Source organism: Salminus brasiliensis, chromosome 10 (assembly GCF_030463535.1).
Source record: "Salminus brasiliensis chromosome 10, fSalBra1.hap2, whole genome shotgun sequence".
Taxonomy (NCBI): Eukaryota; Metazoa; Chordata; class Actinopteri; order Characiformes; family Bryconidae; genus Salminus; species Salminus brasiliensis.
Window position 1 is genome coordinate 7,208,911 of NC_132887.1, and position 24,769 is coordinate 7,233,679.

Consider the following 24,769-nt stretch of genomic DNA (forward strand, 5'->3'; position numbering starts at 1 on the left):
TCGCTTCATGGGACTCTGAGGGAGCGCATGCTGGCTTTGACCCTTCCAGCACTGATGGCATAGTGGGATCTAGGGAGTTGTAGACAAAAACGAAAAAGGTCTTCTTTGTTTACCATCTGTTTCACTTTAATCTGCATGTGAATATCTGCTTGCCAGCAGTTGTGCACAGTCCATGATCCAGACTGCCCTTCTACTGCTGGACTGTAATTAGCTGCTCTTAGCGTCCTGCTGAGCGGAGGGAGAGATGCTCTGGCTGACATTGAAAACTCCTTAGTTTTTTTTCATGCATCCTGACTGCCCCTTAAACCTTGTTTAAATAGCCACAAATCTGACATTCAGATATTTATATATTATATAAATACATATATATATATATATATATATATATATATATATATATATATATATATATATATATATATATATATATATATAGTATGTATTTTTTCCCCTCCTTTTTCTTGCTACTGCCAATTGAACTTTGACAGTGAAAGGTCATTACTAACAATGTTTAATTTTAGAGTTGTATTGCCTATTATGTTTTGTTTATGACTTTACACAACTATCATGACTTCATCATCAGGAATTCATCAGAAGTTTGTTAGTTTACTCCCCAGTGATGCCACGGTCATCGTTTGCCAGGACTCCAAGAGTACCTTGATCTCCCCAATCACTCAAAAGTCTATCTGAATGACTTCTGAATGACTGGGGAGATTAAGCAGTTCCTGATGATGAGGGCTTAACGCCTGTCTCCTCTGAAACTACGACTCACTTGGAACTGGCAGTGCCAGGCAAGCGGACAACATGCTTGGAGAAAAGTGCCGGGTCTCCAGCTTCACCATACCAGCTAACTTACACCTGTGCCAGTCAACATCGCCTAAGAGTGATGAGGGGATAGAGCGCCATCTACCCACCCAGAGAGAGCATGCCTACTGATGGAAAAGTGGCCTGGCTGTGGATTTGAACTTGTGACCCCCAGGCAATAGTGGTAGCATGCTGACTTGACAGTTCTGGCACTGATTTAAATAAAGGTGTGAGGTATTTCTCCTCCTCCTCTTCTTCCACATTAACAGGACAATATAATACTGATTTGTACAAGACCATTTTACATGCCTCATAGCTAGCTAGAGATGGAAATATGAGGCCAGAATAGGTGATTTTCCAATATCTCTAATTAGCCGATCAGAACACCGGACCGATGGAACAACGGAACCCGTGCAGCACTGCAGGCACTCGTTAAAGCCAGCGGTGTACTCTGCTCCATGTACAGGCTCTGCTCCATCAGTCATGGGTTTTCCACCGTATCTGACTTTATCCATTAAAGTAACTCCCCTTATGGTGGAAGCAGAGTAAAGCCTTATAGCACCACTAGTACATCACTCACAAGCGCGTGTCAGAACACAGCAGAGCTAGCAAACCTCGCTAACCACACAAAACGGCAAGCAGTGCAGACCGCAGTGCAGGCCACATTTCACCACGAGCAAACGTACAGCAGCAACAGCAGCCTTTCTCAGGTGTGTTGAGTATCAACAGTAGAGTTCTGCACAGCTGGTGTTTGGATTTCCAGCGTTTTAAATATGGTTGATTTTAAAAAGTAAAGGACATTTCATCTTGAGAGACGATGCAGAATATCACAGAAGCCCTGAACAGTGATTCATTACCAAGCCTACCTGAAAAGGGTAGGCTTCCAGACCCGCCCTCGATCGTACAATCGGCAGTCTGTATCGGCCTGAGAACCGCTGACCGGTCCATCTGTAATATCTAATCACAAACATTTTTATATCTTCTTAAAAGATTAAGGTGCTTCAAATGATTTTTTTTAATGATGTTCCTTAAAGAAGCTTTTTTTGATGTAAAGGATTACAGACATGGTTCTTTACTGAAAAGGGGTTCTTTCATGGCTCAATATGCCTTGTTTTTTGAGTGTTGTATAAAATCTAACTGTACTTGATATTTGCTTAATACACTGTGTCCAAATGTTTGTGGACACCCCTTTTAATTAATGCTTTCGGTGCAAGTGCGCACACTCACAGCTTGTCTAGTCCCTGTAGAGAAGAACTGCCAATAGAATCGGCCTCTCTGGAGCAGACGAACATGAACGTATTGCCACCATGCTGCCTAATGCCAGGCGTGGACTAGAGGGGTACAAAGCCCCCCTGCATTGAGCTGTGAAGCAGCGAATATGCACGTCTCCCAAGTAGCAGTTGTTAGTGAAGCATTAACTGTGGATTGTCCGTTATTAGATATGGTTAAATTCTGAATGTAGGAAATGCTAATTCAACTTCCACGTCTATCTTATTAACGCTTCTTGATTTTGTTGAAGCTTAATAAACGACCTTCAGAAGTGATCACAGGCTTAATATCGGCGCTAAATCGGTAACAGTGAGTGCAGTCCTCCTTTTCTTCTCACAGTTTGCCTCTGCAAAGCTACTGATGCGCTTCCCACGCAGTCTCTGGCTTCAGGTCGGATTCTGACAGCAGAGGCGGGAAGTGAGAGAGGGAAAGGGAAAGCGAGAGCAGTGGAGATGAAGAAGAAGGGGCAAAGCATGCATTGATCGCGTTGAACATGTAAAGAAAGGATACCCATATACTCAATTTACTGTAATCTCCATTTCACGCCTACACTCTCCGCTTCGGTCTCTCTCGCTTGCTCGTGTGCTCTATATAACCAGCCCACATGCAGCAGTCCATTCACACACGCCTGCATATAGGGCTTACGATATCTCCAGCACACTGTTCCATTGTCCCAGTATGAAACATGTGGCTCTGAAGAATGAACCAGTATCGCCCCAGTCATGGTAAATGGAGTGGATACAATGAATTCATAACCAGTAGCATCTGTGGAGTTTAATATGGGGGTATTTGGCTGGACAGTAACCATGGTTAGATGGTTATGAATGGGCTGTTTATTGGATTGGTTGTTTATTAATTAGTTCATCAGGGTTTCTAGTCCAAAAAGTCTGTTTCAGTGGATCTGAGCAGTGTTGCCCAATATCTGACCAGCTGGTTAAAGCAATTCCCATCAAGGTAATTCAGTATTAATATTATTGGACGTATATTAATGGACATTACAGCCCAGTCGGCAGCAGCAGTGCTGAAAACGGGTCATAATATCTGAACCTTTATAAAACTCTGACTGAAACGCTCTGTTTTACCAGCGGGAGAACCGGAGAACCGCTCACTTGCCTTTCTGTGTTTCTAAACCAGCCCTGAAGAACCCATTCAGAACCGAGTGGAGGCTAACGCTAATGCTAACACACGCACACACACAGCACATTCACCCACAATAAACCAGTTAATACACATCAGTAGACTAACAACCACAGATCTCACTACACTACACAGGAAGTGATTAGACTGCAGTTTTTAGAGGAGCTGGAAGCTGATTGGTCAGGAAGGAGAGTCAGACTGAATGATAAGATATTAAACACTATAAAACAGTGATTTTAAGAAGAAAAGTCTCGACTAAACGAAATCAGTCTGTCCAGAATGTCTGATTATAGGAACTGAACTGAAAATAAAAGGAATTATTTACGCATTAATCAGCAGCTCATCTGATCTAAACTGTGGGGCTGGATTATTTACACACACACACAGAGATCAGATTGATATCGGCGGATCCACAGCGATCAGGAACTCCAATCGGGTGCAAAATAACCTGACCGGGACATCCCATAGAAAACCCACTCCTGATTCCATAAAGAATCTAATTTCTAATAGAGCAGTGTGAGTGTGAAGAACCATTCAATTGGTGAAGAACCTTCACATCAAGTAGTTAAAAGTAACCTTTCAAAAGGATCTTCACACTCTCTCACTGTTACAATCATGATCCTTTATGGAGCCAGAAGTGGTTCTTCTATGGCATCCTACAAAGCACCATTTCAAGCACCGTTGTTTTTAGGAGTGTACTCAAACCCTCTACTACTGAACAGGCAGCAACACACAGCTAACATGACCTCACACTGAGGTGTGTGTGTGGGTGTATATGTGGTTGTGTGTGTGTGTGTGTGTGTGTGTGTGTGTGTGTGTGTGTGTGTGTGTGTGTGTTTTATATATATATAAAAAACACACACACACACACACACACACACACACACACATATATATATATATATATATATATATATATATATATATATATATATATATATATATATAATATTGTTATTGCTTTTTTTTTTTTTACTTCTATTATTTATATTGTGTATATATTATGGTGGTATATAGTGGTAATTCATCTACGTTTTTGCATCTGAGTGTCTTGCTATCCCTTTTCTGCTGTGACACTGAATTTCCCCACTGTGGGACTAATAAAGGATTATCTTATCTTATATAATATTATGAGCAAAAAAGGGGGGTGATTGACTTTACATTTACTGATTGATAGTTAAGAACATTTTACAGCCGTCGCACAGCAAGGCAACTTTAATCCTTTCACTTTAGGCCCGTCAGTCCCACGTAAATCCCCTACTGGGGTAGTAGCACCCTTACTAAGGACTTGTGTTGATTACATTTTATGTGGTTTAGGCCACAGTTTTTGTTGCTTAACACAAGACGAAGCTCCTGAATAGTAAATCGAGAAAGTAATGCCGTTGTACCCAGTCAGAAAATCTTGGATTATGCCGTGTCTTTTCATCTGGCCTTTTGTACTTGCGCCGTGGAGTCGGAAATGTATTAGCGAAGACAGTTTTTCTCTCCGCCGGTGCTTCTGGAGCGCGCTGTTTGTATCCACACTGTAAGATAATTGGTGACCCTAGAGCACAGTCTTTGAAGGCTTTAGTAATCCTCTGTATTCGAGGATTATAATTAAACACAGCTACAAATTACAACACGCTCGCCTTGCATGCTTGTGTGCAACTTTTGAATGTGTGGTTGGTTACACAGCACAATCGTACCCTGCAAAGTCTTGGCCAGCTTGGAACGTGTATGTATTTGTAACTGCAGACCGGACCTCAGAGCTGTAATTTGCGACTTGCTTTGTTTAACCGTATTCCCTTGTGCCGTAGCATAGAGCGCTTTTCCCAAATGTGACTGATTGGGGACTGAACTGAAGTTGCCAGAGTTGTCTGTGTGGACGGAGAAGCTTCGGGTCAGTGTCTTTGTTTTCAAATGCCTGTTTGTTTTGGCTTGCGCTTTTGGAGAGGAGAAGGTCTCCTCACCCCGACTGTTGGCTTCCTCAGCACAGCTTGTGCGGAGAACCTCAGCTCAGACCAGACTTCAAAGGCATTTCCAAAAGTTTCCCCCCTCTAACAGCTGTGCCTCCTCCTGCCTTCAAGCGGAATGTGAACATCTTCCTACTGGGATGTAACACTTGTTTTCCTCTCCCTAACAGACATTGCCAATGGCTCCAGCTCTACGGGATACAGACCTCCCCCGAGGACGAAAGAGGTCACGATTAACGGACAGACGGTGAAGCTGAAGTACTGCTTCACCTGCAAAATCTTCAGACCGCCTCGTGCCTCTCACTGCAGCCTTTGTGATAACTGTGTGGGTGAGTTGTTATCTGGGTGTACGTGCTGCGAGTGTGATGCTGAGTAATGCGTGGTTTAAATGGGCATGTGCAAAAACTATATTTAGGAAACCTCGCATTGAAAACATCACTCTGAGGCTACGAGCTCTAGATTTACTCTCGGAAATGTATTCAGCTTCTCTTTTTTGGCACCAAGGAAGTGGAATGGAGTCCTTTTATGGTCTTCCTTTTTTCAGTCCCTGACTTCTCCAACTCTGAGGATTTCTTCCTGAAAAGCTCTTGAAATTAAGCTGGTTATAGAAATTGTAATCCTTTGTTCTATTCGAATTATAATTGAATTAAATGGAATTAACTATGAACTGGATATGTCAACATCAACAAAATGACAGTGGATTAATTATGTAGGTTTTAAGGTTTAAGTTGCCATGATTTTATTAGATTAGGACTTTTCTCCACTAACTCAGTTTGATTAATTTAGTACTCGGATCTATTACACTCATATGACTCAGTTAGCTGATTACGCCAGTGTTTCTCAAAGCTGGTATTGGAGGCACCCTGCCCTGCACATGTTAATGCTTTCCCTGCTCCCAACACACCTCATTCAACTTATCAGCTCATTAACAAGCCCCTTTTTAGAGGTGCAGGGAGTCCACAATGTTGTGCAGGGAAGGGTGCCTCTGGGACCAGGGTTGAGAAACACTGGATAACCCAACTGTGGAATGTGAACAATAACATTTAATAATAAATAAATAAATACATTTTATCCCACAATAAATAATAAAATATCCCACAATAATTAAAAAAAAAAATCATATTTTGCCATTTTTTTTTAGCAAATTAAATTGCAATATTGTCAAAACTTAGGGTTACCTTTATTCAGTTATTCATCTATAGGTATTATCTTTATATCTGTATAGTGTTATGTAAATTATCTATATAGGTATTATATGTAATTTTAATTTTATACTTTTACTGTACTGTCACACAAAAACCTTTCATGTCCAAAATGGCATCTTGACAGGATATATATATATATATATATATATATATATATATATATATATGTATATATATATATATATATGTATGTATGTATATTATTGCCAATATATTCAGCATCACACCAAACGTGGGTTCGTGATGTGGGGAGCAAGAGAGAGCCATCTACCCACCAGAGAGAACAAAGCCAATCATGCTCTCCCAGGCTCTGGCTGCTGATGGCAGGCAGCATGACCCAGGATGAAAAACCTCCTTAACTTTCAATGGAAATCAATGTACAAATCATCAAAATTTGGAGCATTTCTATTGGTCCGTTCATCATGACATTTTGCCTTGACGCGAAGAACGTCTGTGAGATTTGGCCTATGTTAAAAAGTAAAAAATGGTTACCTTTTAAGCCCTGATAAATTTGCTTCTTCTTGAGCTGTTAGCTTTCTCATCAAGGACTGAATTAAATGAGTCATGAACATTTACACAGAAAGGCCCAGTGGTCCCAGCACTGTTCACTCACTGCCCCATAATTGACTTTCACTTCATCTTTTTTTTTTTCAGTTCATCTTCAGGCTTTGACACTGATGTAGCTTCTGTCGTTCCTAAATGTTAAATATGGGAATCTGCTTCGGCTGCAACAAATGAATCAAAAGTTTAGTCGTTTTATTGTAGCCGTTATATTTCCCAGACATGGATTAGGTTTAGCCTTAAGCTAAATTGCAACACCAGTGGTGACTCACCAGTAAATATCCACTCCTTTTTTTCTTTTTCTTTTATTTTAGTTTAGGATCAGGCTTAATGTGAGTCTGGGAAACTTTGGGTGATTATTGAAACTGACTTTACAATTGAATCTTCTCATCTCCGCAGAGCGATTCGACCATCACTGTCCCTGGGTGGGCAACTGTGTCGGCAAAAGGAACTACCGGTTCTTCTACATGTTCATCCTGTCGCTGTCCTTCCTGACAATCTTCATCTTTGCCTTTGTCATCACACACGTTATCATGCGTAAGTGCACAGGGCTATCTCCAGCCCAGAGAGGTGCTTCTGCCTCCTGTTGTGTCTGTCCCGTTAGCAGGCAAACTGCAATGTGGGTGTAATGAGTTCGGGCTGGCCAGAGGCCATCGCTCTGTGTGAACAGCCAGGGATGGTCTGTTCTCTTTTTCGGAAAAGAGAAAGACGGTGTGATTTTATATATATTTTTATTTATTTATTTATTTATTTATTTATTTATTTATTTTTCCGTTCTTTCTCTGTGATCTAAGATGATTTATGTGTTTGTTATGCAGTATTATTGCAATGCTTATGCAAGTTTCATTACATTGCTGCACTCAGTCCTAATGGTGATTGGCTAAGAAAAGATATTTCTATATCCAGAAATCTTTTTAATCTTTATCTACTACTCCAGCTCCTACCAGCAGTGGTTCGAGAAGTTTGTCTGTTCTGATTGGTTTGCTGGAGCGTTCCTCATAACTTCAACATGCATGGCTGTGGGGCTCGTCATAAGGTTATGAATAGGCAGTATATAAATGAGCTCATTTTTTGTGATCTCATATTGGGACATCAAATGGGCCGTTTTTGCTGCTTTGCTTCTTTATATGGTCTAATGAGGGTCACTTTAACAGTGTCTACTAACTACATACAACACATGCAGAAAATTCAGCCTTCAATGATATGGGGGGGGGCTCCCTAAAAGTCAGGATCTGCTTACTTGGACGGTCCAGTGTAGATCGTGGTAGGTCGTAGATGCTCACCTGACATTCAACTAACATTCAAACTGGATACAGTTGTGGACGGTCCAGGGTCTGTAAACTTTTGATCAGGGTCATTTTCAATCATGTTTTGGTTGTCATTATGATTTAAAAGGAGAAAACAGTCGTTTGACAATAAATGGCTTCACCCAACCACTAACCTTGAGTGGGGGGAAAAAAGGTTTTGGGTTATCATTCATATTCTCTGAAAAAAGGCCAGGAAAGCAAAAATGATGCTGGGGTATGTAAACTTTTGAGCACAACCGTATCTATTAAATGCCACTGAACTGTAAGTTGTAAATGGTTGTCTTTTGAACGTAACCCTGCACCTAAACCTAACCATAACCCTTAAATTGAACTCTAAAAGGGTAAGGGTAAGATTGGGATTGGGGTTAGGGTTAAGTGCGGAGTTACATTAAACTTGGAGTTCAGTTGCATTTAGTAGACATTCACTTGAATGTCAGGTGAGCGTCTCCAAGGCATCTACAATGGACCATCCAAGTAAAGTGAAGTGATTCCTAAAAGTCTAGCCCTTCTCTGGTAGCAGTGAATCAGCTGGACGCTGGTAACAGTGTATGCTTTTATGCAGATTTGATGAACTTCACTCCCTGTTCACCATTTCTGGCTGTTAATCTCAGAAACAATAACTTGTGCAAACCTCACTAGGTCGTCCTGAGGTTACTTATGAAAGCCATGTGAGGAGCGTAAAAGATGAAGGCAGAAATGGAAATCGATAAATCCGGAGCGCTACAAAAGAGTACGCCAATTATGACTTGATGCGGACTGCATCAGACATCAGCATTCGACTGTAGTAGAGCTTCACTGAGGGCATTAACAAGCACCCACAGCATCTTTGATATCCGCACAGAGAGAAATGCTCCCCAGCCAGGCTCATATGCACATTTGTTGTTGTTTCATTACCCTGCATTGCTCTCCGAGGCGATTGCTGCACGAATAAAGCCTGTTAGTTTTGCTTCAGTGTTGATGGGACCTCCGTGCATCTGGCTGAAATAGCAATGTCGTCTCTGGTGACGGCGAGGGCGCTGCTTTTGAGAGGATTTTACAGCTTCCTCGTGCCGCACGCTTTACGACCAGCTCTTAAGAGATCGATTACAGTGAAGAGGCCGAGGTCTGATGGAGGATCAGGTGATTAGGCTCTGCTGTAATGTCTCCCGTGCTGAGCTTTCTGGCCCTGTGCCACTGTAAAGCACCTGTGCTTGGACTTTCCACAACTGAACCATAGCTTATTAGAACGGCTCTGATCCCTCTCTGCCTGCCCTTGTTGTCCCAGAGCACTTGGCCCTTGTGAATGGTGGTCCATTCATTTTCATCTAGTCTCTCCACAGAGGGAGGAACTGAGCATGTGGGTGGAACTGAAAAGGGAAAGCAGTTCTGAATGAGCTTATTATGCATTCTTATGAAATGTGGTGTGAGTCACATTAGCAGACCTGTAGAGGCCTTGGGTTTTAACCTGAATCCTGTCTTTTTTTTGTCTTTACAGAATCTCATAAAAAAGGGTTCCTCACCGCACTCAAAGACAGTCCTGCCAGATATCCTTTTTGCAGCAGAATGATGACTGTGTTAAATAAGGATGTTCTGATTAAGGTTTTTCACCCCGTGATCCGATCTGAGTCTCTTTTTCCTGATACTGATATTATTAGATCCAAACTTTGTGTTTCCATAAATAATGCCGCCCCACAACGTGCAAATCACTGTTTTTAGTAAATCAGACTAAATTCAAATTCTGATTTTCTTTATTTGGAGCAACTGTTTAAACAACTATTTTTACCTCTAAATCAAATCAAATCAAATCAAATTTTATTTGTCACATACATAGTCATACACAGTATAACTTGCAGTGAAATGCTTTTATGACAGTCTGCCCACATCAAAGCTATACAATAAAGATCTACATTTAAACTTAACTAAACCTTAACTTAATGAAGTAAAGTGCAAAAGTGCAAAAAAAAATAAAATAAAAAAATAAAAATAGAATAAGTTACATTTAAGTTAAAAAATAAAATATAGAAATATGAAAGTATAGAAATATAGAAATATAAGCAAAAAAAATTAAAATACAAATATATATACACAGATGAAATAGTGATTGTAGTATTGCATCTAGTGTAGTGTATATCTCTGCAGTCAGATCGCTTAGTTTATGTGCATTAGAATTAGCCTCCTCCTCGGTTCTGTGTGGGTCTCTCGCTGCTAGAACAGAGCATTTTCACCATAGTCTGGTTTCTAACCAGGCCTCATTCCAGAGTGAAGACGGAATGGGAGGAATATTAGATCTTTCCAAATGGAGAAAATGGGATAAATATAAACTTTGTCGTTGCACAACTACAACCAAACTGGGTGGTTTTGGCAGTGCAGAGAAAAACGAGAGAAAATAGACCAGAGTTTAGATCCTTCTCTTCTGACAGACTAACTAACACACTCTTTACCTGCTGCTCTGCGGCCGTTTGCTGTTGCTGCGTCACGTTTACAGCGAGGCTCTGAGCTAACCCTAAGCTAAAGTTTTCCTTTTCCCCCGAACTTTCTGTTCCACCTTAAATTTACGCAGTGTAACTGCGGCTCTATTTAAGGTGGAATGGAGAGTTAGCATTAGAACCAGCTTTAGCTTTTGTTTTGGCTGTTAACTGGTAACGTCACTGCACTTATCAGTTCAAATAAAACTCTGTTTTGTTTTACTCACTGAAATAAGCTCAGTGTATATCGTAGTATATCATTTCAGCGTGGTCATCGCAGTGTGAACATGTCCAATGGTCACATCGCAGGATGTGCAGTGTCATGGCCAATTTAATTCAAAGTTACGAACTTTTTTTTTTTTTGTAGCTCGGTTCAAATGGAAAGTTGACATTGTTTAAATACCAGAGGCAGATTATATATGCCCAATATCATTCATTTTACTCCAACCTTGGACACATGGAGTGCATTATTAATATCATAACATGTGGGATCATTAACTTTTGGCCAGATTTTTTTTTAAATCTTGAAATATATTCGAAATATATATATTAGAAAGAAAAACTATTGCAATGTCAGTTTTTTTCCAGTATGGTTCAGCCCTAGGCCTCATCGCTCCATAGCCACAAAAAGCAGTCCAGGCTATAACACTGTAAACACATTGTAAATGTTCGGGGGCAGACCTTTGGAAGTATTTTTGTTTCTTGTGTTCTTGTGGCATCACGAAAATAATACCTTTTTAAAATGTATATATGTTTTTTATGTTGTCATGCTACTTTAGTTCCATGATTTGTACTCTGTACAATAGAAGAACAGATATTTTATGTTTAAAGAAAAGGAAACCTAACCAAAGCTATAGAGTCAAATCTGGCTGTGCAGACTGCCAATGTGAATTATGCAGCTAACTGTAATTCATTGTGTAATAGTGTGATGACATTCATAGTGCGTAGTTCATAGCAGAACAACAGTAATAACTGTAGCCATGTAAGGGTTTCACTTCTCATTTCACAGAAGTGCTTCTTCTATGGCATCTCTCCAAAGAACCTTTTTTTTTTTTTTATTTATTTTTTTTTTTATTTAAGCTTTCCTAGTTTTAAGAGCGTTTTGCCAGCAGCTGCCGAGTCTCACCTCAAAGCTCCCTCTCTATCTCTATCTGAATCCCTCTCTGCCAGCCTTCTGTCTCTACAGAGTCTGGGCTTTATGTGTGGCTTAACCAGCACGCAAGGTGCTGCTGCCTAACCCCCCCTTTTTTTTTTTTTTTTTTTTTTTTTTTTTTTTATTAAGCAGGGGACAATGATCAGTTTTTGGATTATATGTTAACAGTTAATTCCGGTCATGCTGAGAATGAAAGACTTCAGCGGTGGGCAGTATTGGTCAGAGAGCCATTTCCAGCAGTTTGTGTGGTTTACAGCTGCATAAAAATAACAGGAAAGCAAAAAGGCATGGCCATTATGCTACTGTGCTCATCAGATCTTGGTGACGGCCCTCTTCAGTGGCAGTGCTACAGGTCACAAAAGCCTCAGGGGTGGGTCATTAAAATGGCCTGCATAAGGTCATTGTGTGTTTTTGCTGTAAATGCCACAGCCGTGCCAGATAAGGGCTCCGTGCTGAGAGGAGAAACCTTTGTTACCTGGAAGAGAACAACCAGCGCTGCAGTCGCCGTTCAGGAGAAAGCAGGTCATGAGGATAACATCTCTTCAAACTCTCCTTTTGTGATTGATGGAATAGCGGTCCGATCACGTCCTTGAGATTCTGTAGAGGCTGAGAGAAGCTTTTAAGAGTCTCTTAAACTAGTTTTTTATTGAGCAAACTGTCCCAATTATATTCACTGTGAAGAGCGTACAGTGAAGATCACCTGCCACCAACTATATGTTGATGGTCATCTGCATGCCACCAAAACAGCTCACTCTACAAGTCATGTGAAGGGGCTCTTGTAGAGGCACCAAGACAAGAGCATCAGGTCCTTTAACCACCGTCAGTCGTGAGGTTAAAAACACTTGCATACCCGAATATCCAGGTGATGTAGGAGACAGCAGGACTCCTCAGATCTTCATCCATTGCTCCAAGGTTCAGTCCAGACACTTGTGGACCCAGTGTAGGCACCTTTTGTGGTGGACAGGAGTTAGAATGGGCTCCCTGACTGGACTACAGCTGCTCAGCAGGGACACTGCACTGTTTGTTGTGAGGAACTCCTCCTGTCACATTACAGTAACTTTCCCAGACTTATGCCAAAGGAGCTGATCTGTCTGTTCCACCCAGATGGGCTCATCAGATAGGAGCATTTGTTGCCTTGATACGTCGATGGCCTTATGATACCTGACACCCTGGTGCTGTTTTTTAATTCGTCCCTCCTCAGACAACTATCCATAGTTACTTGCCAAGGCTGACCAGTAACCAGCCCACAAGCTGGAGATCCTCTAACCCAGTTGTCTGACCATAGCCATTTAGCTCTGTTCCACGCTTGGCAAGAAGCATTATTTGGCGTAACATCGATGGGACCCTTTCTGCTGCTGTATTGAGCCATTTCAAATGTTCTGTTTGGAACCATCTGCAAGATGTTGGCAACTCTTGCGTGCCTGACCATCAAGTGAAGTAAAATGGAACCGGTCTCCTCAGACCAGCTCCTCTTTTATTGCTCCAGGCTCCATTCTAGATGTGGTGTGCCCATTGTAGACACTTTTGGCACTTTGTTTGTTGTGAGATACTCCTCCTGTGGGTACTCCTCCTCTCGTAACCATCAATAAAAATTGACTAGTGTCACAGTGGCCACCCAATGGGATCATCAGATAAATGCCTTCATTGCCCTCTTACATCAATGACCCTTCACTGTCACTGTCTTTTGAAGTGTCCCTCCTTGAACTAGTGTCTGCAGTTACCTGCCACAGCTGACCAGGAGCTGGCCCATGAGCCTTTTTGAGATGTTCTGACTCGCCATGACAATTTGACCCTTGTGTTATTCCTAACAAAAAGGGTTGGGATCTTTAAGAGGCTTACCTTTACTAAAGGACTCCCCTCTAGAGTGTAGAACTACTACTTCTGGTTCTCTAAAGATCTTTCAGTGGATCTTCTTTAAAGAACCCTGAGATGTGAAGAGTCCTCACATAGTGTGAATGCTCTGTAGTGTTTAAAGGTTTGTCCTACACTGGTTAAAGGACTAGATCTTTAAGGAGTGTTTTTGGAGGTTCTTCAATTTGAAACTGCACAGGAACCTCTTAGGGTGCTTTGAGGAACCTTCAAGAAACCTTCTACTAAAAACTGTACCGACCTTGTCTTAAAGGTTCCTCCAAGCACCTTAAGAAGTTCCTCCACAGTGTCGAGCTGAAGAACCTCTAAAGGTTCATCAAGGATCTTGTCCTTTTAACAGTGTAGACCCATATATCTGGGCGAGGAACCTTTTAGGAACCTTTTTTTTTTTTTAGGATTTATGAGTGTAGACAAGAAGTGCCACCTTCTGATTGTTTATTTTACCTGCAAGGTTTGATGCAAGAACAGTACATGGGGTGGGGGTGCACTCTTTAAAAATGTAAGGGGTTCTTCAAGAAACCTTCTACTATAAAACTGCTTTGAGGAAACTTCACAGTTTTAAATTGAAGAACCTCCAAAAGTTCCTCAAGGGACTTTTACACAAGTGTGGTAGCAGGGCTTGTGGTTTGTTTTATCTTCCAAAAGGAGGTTTCAGCTTGTCAGCACTCGTGGATGAGGAGCTCCCAGTCAGCTACTGCTGGCCCTGCTTCTAGCACATTAAGTGTGGCGCAAAGTGGTGAGAAATCCGCCTCTGGCAGCTTTACAGGTCGATGTGTTAGTCATGGGATTATCAGCCTGTGCACACATGTCCAGTCTGTCTTTTTAATATGTGTGTGTGTGTGTGTGTGTGTGTGTGTGTGTGTGTGTGTGTGTGTGTGTGTGTGTGTGTGTGTGTGTGTGTGTGTGGCAGTCATACCATGATAATTAGGGCTTTGTGCAGATTTCTATGGTTAAGCAGTAGGTTTGCCCCTTGTGTTCTGAGGTGTTCTCTCCTTGACCCTTGTTTACTGTGCTGGAGGTGGTGGTGTGTTTCTTCTCTGTGTGGTCAATAGTGGGACTCTCCGGTTTCCACACCTACCTAATAGGATCCAATCAGACCACAAATGAAGATGTAAGTACAGTGTGTTGCTTTTGTGTTTATTATGTCTATTAACAGATGATGAACCAAAGAAGATTCTGAAAACATAGCAGCATGTTCACTATATGTCCATATATTTGTGGACACCTCTTCTAATGAATGCATTCAGCTACTTTAACATGCACCCATTGCTGATGTAGATGTGCAAATGCCCACACAGTTTGTCTAGTTCTTGTAGAGATGTACTGCCAATAGAATAGGACTCTCTGGAGCAGAAAAGCATGAACATGTTGTCACCATGCTGCCTAATGCCAGGCGTGTGCTACAGGGGTACAAAGCCCTCCAGCATTGAGCTGTGGAGTAGCTGGAATGATGGATGGTGCTCTATTCAAAACATTTGGGATGAGGTGGGGAGTTGTGGATGAGCTGCAAGATCTAGTAGAAATCCCCTTCTGGACTGCAGAGACCATGACTACAACGAAAGCAGGACATATAATATCTAATTCTAAATAGACTATTTTATGTATAGACCCTGGATTTCAGAAGAATCAGTGAATGAGCAGGTGTCCTTTAAAATACTTTGATAATATTTTGAATTAATTAAATCTGTTAATGTAAAAAAAAAAAAAAAAAAAAAAAAAAAAAATATATATATATATATATATATATATATATATATATATATATATATATATATATATATATATATATATATATATATATTATTGTTATTATGGTGTATTATTGGCCACAAGTTCCTTTCATATCCACAGACTTCTTAAAATATTGAAAAATTAAAATAGTAAAATAAATTAATATGACAAGTGACTTCCTATTTTTGAACATCAATATTTATACTCTGAGAGACGGATGTACTCATGTATTATGTATTTTGAGTACATGTCGCAAACCTCTAAGGATAACCAGTGATACCCAAGTTTGCATAGTACATTTATTCTCTCACATCCAAAATTATATTTATTTCTTTTTTTTTTTTTTTTTTTAATTTAAAATTGTATTCCAAAATCTAAACTTTCAGCTACAGTTTGGCAGCCCTGGTCAGATCATAATAAAATAATATTTAATGTGCCATTACTTTTGTCCATGCCACATTTCTGTTTTCTTTTTTACACATGTTAAAATAAGCAGATAACTGTAGTAATGCTTGAGAGTGTGCATAAGACTGCAAGTCGCAGAGTAAAATGTAATGTAATGTTAATCTTAAAATCTTACTCTGTATGATTTAAACCATCATGCTTTTAATGCCCTAATGTCTTTCTCTTTTCTAAAGGTGCTTAAACCGTGTTTCCTTCTCTCTAGATAAAAGGGTCATGGTCGTCCAAAAGAGGGAAAGAAAATTACAACCCCTACAGCTATGGAAACATTTTCACAAACTGTTGTGCAGCCCTCTGTGGTCCTCTACCGCCCAGGTGAGTTACAGGTGGTCAGATGCAGCTTCTGTAACGTCTCTGCTTGCTCTTTCTGCCCATTGACAAATACAGCAATCTCACTGTTTAATAGATGCAGGTCAATTTTCTCTGTAATTGGTGGGACTGCAGGTTATAGTTAACGCATTAATGCTGTGGAATGGTGTTTAATACTCAACTAATAAAAGTGACTAAAAGTAACTAAAATGATCAGTAAATTTAAAAACTCAATCCAGCCATTAAGTATCCAAAAAATCAAAAACCAGTAGTTTATGGGTAGTTTCAAATAAATCCTAAGTGCCAAACAAAGCATTTACTGAGCACTTTAAGACATTTAAGGCTATTTACCATCCTGTTATTTTGCCTCTGGGGAAAAATAAATTAATAAATAATAATAATATATATATATATATATATATATATATATATATATATATATATATATATATAATAAAACAGTAAAACAGTAAGCTCTGCTCTGATTGGGCGGTTTATGGCACCAGGGAGCCCACGTTATGGCATACTTTTAACACTGTAACAAATTCAGGAAACAAGACTGTCACATAACAGTTTACAATCGACTCGTTTTACAGCTCTATTCTTGTTTTCCTGGTTTTCCTCGGTTTGTCAGTTGCATGTACAGAACTCTCATTATTTAACTGTACTAAGATAAACACAGTTGGATTGTCTAGGGCACCTTTTAGGTACGTTTTCAGATTATAAAAACCCAACCCTTTTTTTGTGTTGTTTTTTTTGTTTTTCCTCCCTCTATTCCTTCAGATGACTCCCTTTCATCATCCCTTTAATGAGAAGCCTCCTGTATCTGACTGCTTATCTCATTTGTTCTGAAATTAGTCCACTTGCCATTTTCTCCCCTTTGCACCATCAGCAAACATAAAAAGGCCAGTCTTGCTCATCTAGATTCAGAGTGATGTGAGGAGACTGTTCCCTCAGCTGTTTTCATTTACATTTGTGTGCAAAGGTTGTATTGCGTCTGTCTTGCCTGATGATCAGTTCTTGATTTTGTGGGTTGAAGCTGAAGCTGGAGATGGTCCTGCTGGATTGCACTATTGCTGTAGAAATATTGTTCTGTGGTTTAAAAAATAATGAATTAGTTTTAATGACCTTTTTTAACAAAATCCTTACAATGGAATAAAATGTGCTACTGGAGACGGGTTTGTAATGTTAAACACGTTTTGTTTATTATTTATTACTGTGTATTTTATTTACAGTAATTGTCATTTTGACTATTATTGTATATTTTATATACAGCAGTATATAATAAAATATTACTGTGTATCATTGGTGTATATTATATATACTATACAGTTCTGTAATACTGTATCACTGTTATATAATGTGGTTATTTACAGTTTATTACTGTACTTAGTGTGTGTGTGTGTGTGTATATATATATGTATATGTATATATGTATATATGTATATGTATATATATATGTATGTATGTATGTATGTATATATATGTATGTATGTATATATATATATATATATATATATATATATATATATATATATATGTATATGTGTGTGTGTGTGTAATTAATGTATACTATATACAAAAATAATTTTGACTGTTGTATATTTTACAGTGGGAAAGAAAGTATTTGGTCAGTCACCAATTGTGCAAGTTCTTCCACTTAAGAAAATGAGAGAGGCCTGTAATTGACATCATAGGTAGACCTGATTTTTAAAGAATTTATTTACAAATAATGGTGGAAAATAAGTATTTGGTCACCTACAAACAAGCAAGATTTCTGGCTGTCACAGACCCTGTAACTTCTTCTTTAAGAGGCTTCTCTATCCACCACTCATTACCTGTATTAATGGCACCTGTTTAAACTCGTTAACAGTATAAAAGACACCTGCCCACAACCTCAAACAGTCACACTCCAAACTCCACTATGGTGAAGACCAAAGAGCTGTCGAAGGACACCAGAAACAAAATTGTAGACCTGCACCAGGCTGGGAAGACTGAATCTGCAATAGGCAGCAGCTTGGTGTGATGAAATCTACTGTGGGAGCAATAATCAGAAAATGGGAGACCTACAAGACCACTGCTAATCTCCCTCGATCAGGGGCTCCAGGCAAGATCTCAGCCCGTGGGGTCAAAATGATCACAAGAACGGGGAGCAAAAATCCCAGAACCACACAGAGGGACCTAGTGAATGACCTGCAGAAAGCTGGGACCAACGTTACAAAGGCTACCGTCAGTAACACACTACGCCGCCAGGGAATCTGATCTTGCGGTGCCAGACGTGTTCCCCTGCTTAAGCCAGTACATATCCGGGCGCGTCTGAAGTTTGCTAGAGAGCATTTGGATGTTCCGGAAGAGTATTGGGAGAATGTCTTATGGTCAGATGAAACCAAAGTAGAACTGTTTGGTACAAACACAACTCGAAGAGTGAATGCTGAGTTGCATCCAAAGAACACCATACCAACTGTGAAGCATGGGGGTGGCAACATCATGCTTTGGGGCTGTTTCTCTGCAAAGGGACTAGGACGACTGGTCCGTGGACATGAAAGAATGAATGGGGCCATGTATTGTGAGATTTTGAGTGCAAACCTCCTTCCATCAGCAAGGGCATTGAAGATGAAACGTGGCTGGGTCTTTCAGCATGACAATGATCCCAAGCACACTGCCAGGGCAACAAAGGAGTGGCTTCGTAAGAAGCATTTTAAGGTCCTGGAGTGGCCTAGCCAGTCTCCAGATCTACCTATGATGTCAATTACAGCCTCTCTCATCTTTTTAAGTGGGAGAACTTGCACAATTGGTGGCTGACTAAATACTTTTTTTTCCCCACTGTATATACAGTAGTATATAATATACACTTTTGCTGTAATTTATATATACTACAAATTTCTGTAATACTGTATCGGTGTATTATGAACTAAGCATTTTAGAAGTTTGTTTATACTGTTACTTTGTTATACGGTCATTTAGTGTTATTGTAATCTTTCACATTTTAGAAGTAAATAATTCATAGTACTGTATTGTACATTGGTACAGTAATAATATACAGTATATTGAGGTATTGTTTCCACATTTTAGTTCATTTATATTGTTACTTTATATTATACAGTAATTTAGTGTTGTAATTTTTACATTTTATTAGTCATTCATTGATATTACGGTATTATACAGTGATGGTGCTTTACACTGTATTACTGTATTTTGTCCACAGGATACAGGTTGCAGTGTTTTGCTGCATTTTTCTCATTTTAGATGTGTTTATTGTTAATGTATTTTATACAATAGAGTAGTTTACAATGTTGCTGTATTTTTATTTTAGTTTTTGATATTATATACAGTAATGTAGAGTATGTTGCTGTATTTTCCACATTTCAGAAGTTACTACTGTATAGAAACTTACAATCTACACAGTAGACTGAGTTTGACCTGAGTGAATTAGGACTCCTACTGTGCCTTCCTCTTTTGGTCGCACTCACACTGTAAATGTACGTGCCTTTGCTCACGTCTCCATCCTCACTTGGGCCGAGATAGTCCCTATCTCTTATCTCCACTTCAGCACACCACTTCTCTTCTCCTAACAGCCGGAGATCTTGCAGAGTGTGCTCCTGCCACACATCAGTTAAAGGTCATCAACAGCCTGAGAGATAGTCTGCAGAACAAGGCTAAAGATGAATGGCTGAAAAGCTTTTTAAGTGCAAGCAAATTGAGCTTTCTGTAAGATGTGCAGTGTGTGTACTGGAATGGAAGACCTTGGTTCTGTGAGCATTGCTTATTGAATGGATATAAGTGATGGCCTTTCCAGAGCATGTATACATCATCTGAAGCTCAGGAGAGTGCTGTACTGTGGTTTCTTCCTTTATATTTTGTGAGCACTTCCCAAAAACAAATTCCTGTATTTGTTAACCTGTAATTCTGAGGTTGATTTGCTGGTTGTTTTAGTTTTAGTATTTGATCATTTGTTGTACAAATTAATTCAACTTTTATTTTTGTGTGCCTTAATAGATTTTAAATAATTAGGAAATTTTAGATGAGTCCACAATGATGAACAGGGCTGTAGATGACTCTGGAATGACTGAAAAAAGCTTTCAAGAATGAAGGAATGGTCAAATTAATGTCCAGAATTCATCTTCCTGAGATAACTTAAAGCAGCATTATGCAAGAATTGGTATTTCATTCCAGAGTAGAAACAATACTACTCTATTCTCCCTATTGCACATTAATGGAGCTTCACAGTGATTTTGAAGATTATTTTAAGGTAAAAATGCTACTTAATGTTGCTTTTAATGCGACCTGTGATTTAATGTTTTTTGATGTGGACTGGGAGCATCCTGACCAGTGATGCTCCGGATGAGTTTTTGTGGGCGTTTTGGTTGCCTGAAGGGATCTGTACGATCCAACAAACCTAACTGTGTTCAAAATAGTGCTTCATTATAGGTGAGGGCATATTTTAAGTTCTGTTAAGTAGCAGAATTGCAGTGTGTTAAGGTGTCCATATCGTACAGCCCTGTGCAGTCTTAAAAACAAAGTTCTAGGTGCTTCGAGTGGTCCAGCAGGTCCAGCGAGAGGTCACAATTGGCCTTGCTCTCTCGGGCTGGGTAGATGTTGCTGTCTCTTACTGCACATCAGTTCGGCGTGATGCTGGCTGGCAGGGGTGTCTGCTAACCGATGCGTCAGAACCAGGTACCCAACTCTTTTTCTTCAAGCGCATTGGTTGCCCGTTGATGTTGCATCAGTGGCAGTTCTTATAAAGAGGCAGTAGCTGGTTGCGTTTGTGACGGAGGAGGCATGCATCAGCCCTCACCTTCCCAGAGTCGGTAGCATCCGGGGGAGAGTATCAACCAGTGGGCTGGAAATGAGCTATTATAAGGTTCTTATAAATAAAGGTGCTAGAAAAGGTACTTTTAGAGAGGTCACAGAAGAACGGCTATTAGAGTTGTGTGAGTGGGAAGAACCTTCACACCACCTGTTAATTAAGTTCATTGAGTTAATTGTCCCTATTAATAAAAGTGGGTCTTCTGTGTTCTCCTAAAGAACCCACCTTTATTGTTAGGAGCGTAATGCAGGCAGATTTCCAGAGACGTCATCTTTCGTGCTTTATTTCACGTTGAGTGATTTCCGATTGTGTACCTTTTTCTGCTGGTTCATCCAGAGGGACAGCTCTGCTGCACTGACAGAACTGCTTGAAAAATCTAATGAAAGTAAATGTGCGTTGGGTGATGTCCACTTTCCTTTAGAGCTGACTCAGAGAGGATTAACAGGCTTTCTGTTGCTCGTTAACCCTTTCTCCAGTGCCCCCGCTCTGACGTTCTCTGCCATTCACTCCCCTCACTGTTCATTGTTTGGCCTGTTACTGCAAGTTCTTTAATCAACACAGGCTTTTTTTGTGTAAAGGATCCATTTCTTTGTGTCTCTGCAAGGGACACTCTGTCCATCTCAGATGCTAAACAAACTACAGCATTCTCTCCCTGATAATCCCTCACTGCTGTACATCAGAGTCTCTGTGTTTCTCTCCACAGTCTCATTGACAGAAGAGGCTTCGTGCTGCCAGATACGCCCCAGCCGGCACCACCCACCAACGGCATCACAATGTACGGTGCCACTCAGTCCCAGACACACATGGTAAGCTTGAACCCTCAGAGACTGACACTAAACTCAGTGCACCTCTTCTACAGCACAGCTGCACTGTCAGGGCTCCTTTCCCCATCCCCAGATTTACTGGGTGTTAGGACTAGAGAAGAACATATGAAATGTTTCTGTGCACTGTGGAAAACTCTGGAATAAATCATTGCATGATCATGAACTAAGCTGCGGTGCATGAAGTGCTTTTGACATCGCTGATCTAATATCATGGAGCCAGAGCAGGAGAGTTTTTTTATTAGCATTGGTAAATAGGTGATTTTCTGAATCAGTTTGAGTAGTTACTAGTCCTATGATTTAGTTACTGAAAATATTTCTTTTTTTTCTTTTTGTAAACCTAATCTAAGGCTTCTCACTTTTGTTCTTAATAAAAGAAGTAGGAAGAGAAGTTGCCTCAAAACAGAGAATCTAATAAGCAGGTGCTGAGACTGAAGCACCTCGTCATTGGGATCTCTCTCTCTCTCTCTCTCTCTCTCTCACTCTCACTCTCACTCTCACTCTCTCACTCTCACTCTCTCTGTTTTTGTCTTTCTTGCTCTTTCTCTCTCACACTCTTTCTCTTTGTCTATCTTTGTCTCAGAATGATCTCTCTCGATTAAAATACTTTTACTAAAAAAATAAAATGAAAAAATAATATATCTATATTGGATCTGATAATCTATTGGATCTGTTGAATCGATTGGATTTTTGTCCCATACAGTGTTATCTTCATAAATTACAGCTGTGTGTGAGTATAAAGATGAAAGATGAATAACTTATTCATAAATCCAATATTTTAATTAAATTTCCTGCTAATATAGCTGATTAATAAAACTTCAATATCTTTTTCTTGTCAAATTAGCAGCAATAAAGTATAACAAAACAATTTTTTTACATAATCAGTTTCCAATAATGTTTTAAAAGTAAATAAAAAATGGAGACCAATGTGAGAGAATAGTTTGAGAGTATTTAGTGCCGCTGATACCATTGTATTAATGACTGAGCCACATCATCATTATCAACCCTCCTCTGCTCATGTCGTAACTAGCAACCTGATTGGCTCATTTTGTTAAAAGGCAGGACTTATTTGTGTCCCACCCCGGGCTTTCTAAGCGGCTGCCCATGTCTCTAATCTAGGAATCCGCCTCTGGTCTAGGCGTTGGCCTTTGTTATTGGGAGTTTGCTGATTCGATCCCTGGTGAGTGCCAGAGAGCACAATTGGCCCTGTTTTCTCTGGGTGGTTTGGAAGCCTCCACCCCCAAATCACTCAGTGAGATGTTAACCAGTGCAGCTGTCTTTTAGCTGATGATCTTCTCTGAGCGTGTTGAGCTAGCTGTCCAATACCATGGAATTAGCAGCAGTTTGAAAAAATGTGGTGGCTCACTTAATGTGACTTGGTCACATGCTAGTCTTCACCCTCTCAGCACTGGTAGGGTTGTGTAATGGGATGATTTCTAACTTACATTTTACAGAACATTTAGAAAGTAGTTTCCTTCTCGCCTCAAATGTAGATGTGGAAGCCAGAGTTATGAGGCTAATGTAGCTAAGGTGTGTGTGTATGTATGTATGTGTGTGTATATATTTGTGTGTATGTGTGTGTGTGTGTATATATATATATATATATATATATATATATATATATATATATATATATATATATATATATATATATATATATATATATATATACACACACACACACACACACACACACACACACACACACACACACACACACACACACAGTCTGCTACATCATCTTCTGTTCTATTAGCCTCGATGCTCCAGGGTGAAACTAAAGAAACAGACTACTAAAGCCAAACATGTCTTGGCTGATCAACTACAATTTGGATGAGGAATGCTTTTCAGTGAACTGTTCTTTTAAGAAGCTGTTTCACCCCCTTCAGATCAACCTGATTTCAATCAAATGACCATTTAACTACATTATCTCCGTTATCTTAGTTTATTATTCGACTTATTTGTGTCCCAAGCCATTCACAATTAGTGTGAAAAATGTGTGATGACGTCTTCAACTAATCGAAAAACGAACTTGCTCGTCGATTAGTCGTCGCACCCCTAAAACCATCTTCATTTTCTTGCGCTGGTCTCTTAGGAGTCTAGTATTATTTAGAGTTACCATCCAACACCTGCTTTGGCAGATTAGTGCTTGTTAAAGCTAAGACAGCTGTGCTGATGATTTCTTGGTGGCTGGGTCACTTGCTTCGAAATGAATTTAATTAATTTATTTTTTAATAAATAAATAAATAAACACTTATCGCAGAGATGAATGATTTCAAAAAATGTGCTTAGGTGCCTAAAACTTCTGCAAAGCTCAGCATTTCTGCCCTCTTCACTTTCCAGTCATTTTTCTTTCCAGTCTATTCTCCTTTTGACCAAACACTGACCAAAATGCACAATTTAACCACTGGGAATTGTGGCTCATTGTGTATCATTGATTTCGTAATTGATTCATCATGAGATGTGTTGTCCTGATGGCTTCATAAACATCAGCCTTTTTGAAACTGGTCCTGCACACGTCTGGTTGAGGCGGTCAGGAAGGTTTCAGGTGTATATATTTCTTATGGTATTTTAGTTTTGGCTTGTCTGGTGTTTTTTAAAGCAGCTAGGCTGTTTAAATGTCAGTCAGTAAGATCTAGCTTTCAGCTTGTGTTCCTCCTGCTGGAGGAAGCCTTTTGAAATATGCTATTATAATTTTGGACCGGCACATTAGAATTATTGGCTGAGCTTCAGTCTGAGTTTTTTTGACTGTTGATGGCTGTACTGTATCATTATTGGAGAGGCAGGATGTGATCTGCTTTCAGCTGGACGTGAAATGAATGAGGCTGGGAGTTCATGGTAATTCTAGCTCTTGTTTTAGTGTTTTTAGCTTTTTCTTCTTTCCTTTTTTTTTTGTCCAGTGTTGACATCTTCTCATTCTGATTCTCTTTCCCGTTCT

General features: G+C 39.8%; 1 protein-coding gene across 3 annotated transcripts in view; it reads left to right on the forward strand.

Annotated features, from left to right (window-relative positions):
* Positions 1-24,769, forward strand: part of LOC140564044 (palmitoyltransferase ZDHHC14-like) — a 69,737-nt gene that overhangs the window by 34,100 nt on the left and 10,868 nt on the right. For all 3 annotated transcript variants that reach the window (XM_072689088.1, XM_072689090.1, XM_072689089.1), the window contains exons 4-9: positions 5,333-5,491; positions 7,328-7,465; positions 9,710-9,758; positions 14,710-14,812; positions 16,100-16,209; positions 21,714-21,816. In XM_072689088.1, coding sequence (XP_072545189.1) covers positions 5,333-5,491; positions 7,328-7,465; positions 9,710-9,758; positions 14,710-14,812; positions 16,100-16,209; positions 21,714-21,816 — 662 coding nt within the window. The remainder of the gene's footprint in view (positions 1-5,332; positions 5,492-7,327; positions 7,466-9,709; positions 9,759-14,709; positions 14,813-16,099; positions 16,210-21,713; positions 21,817-24,769) is intronic.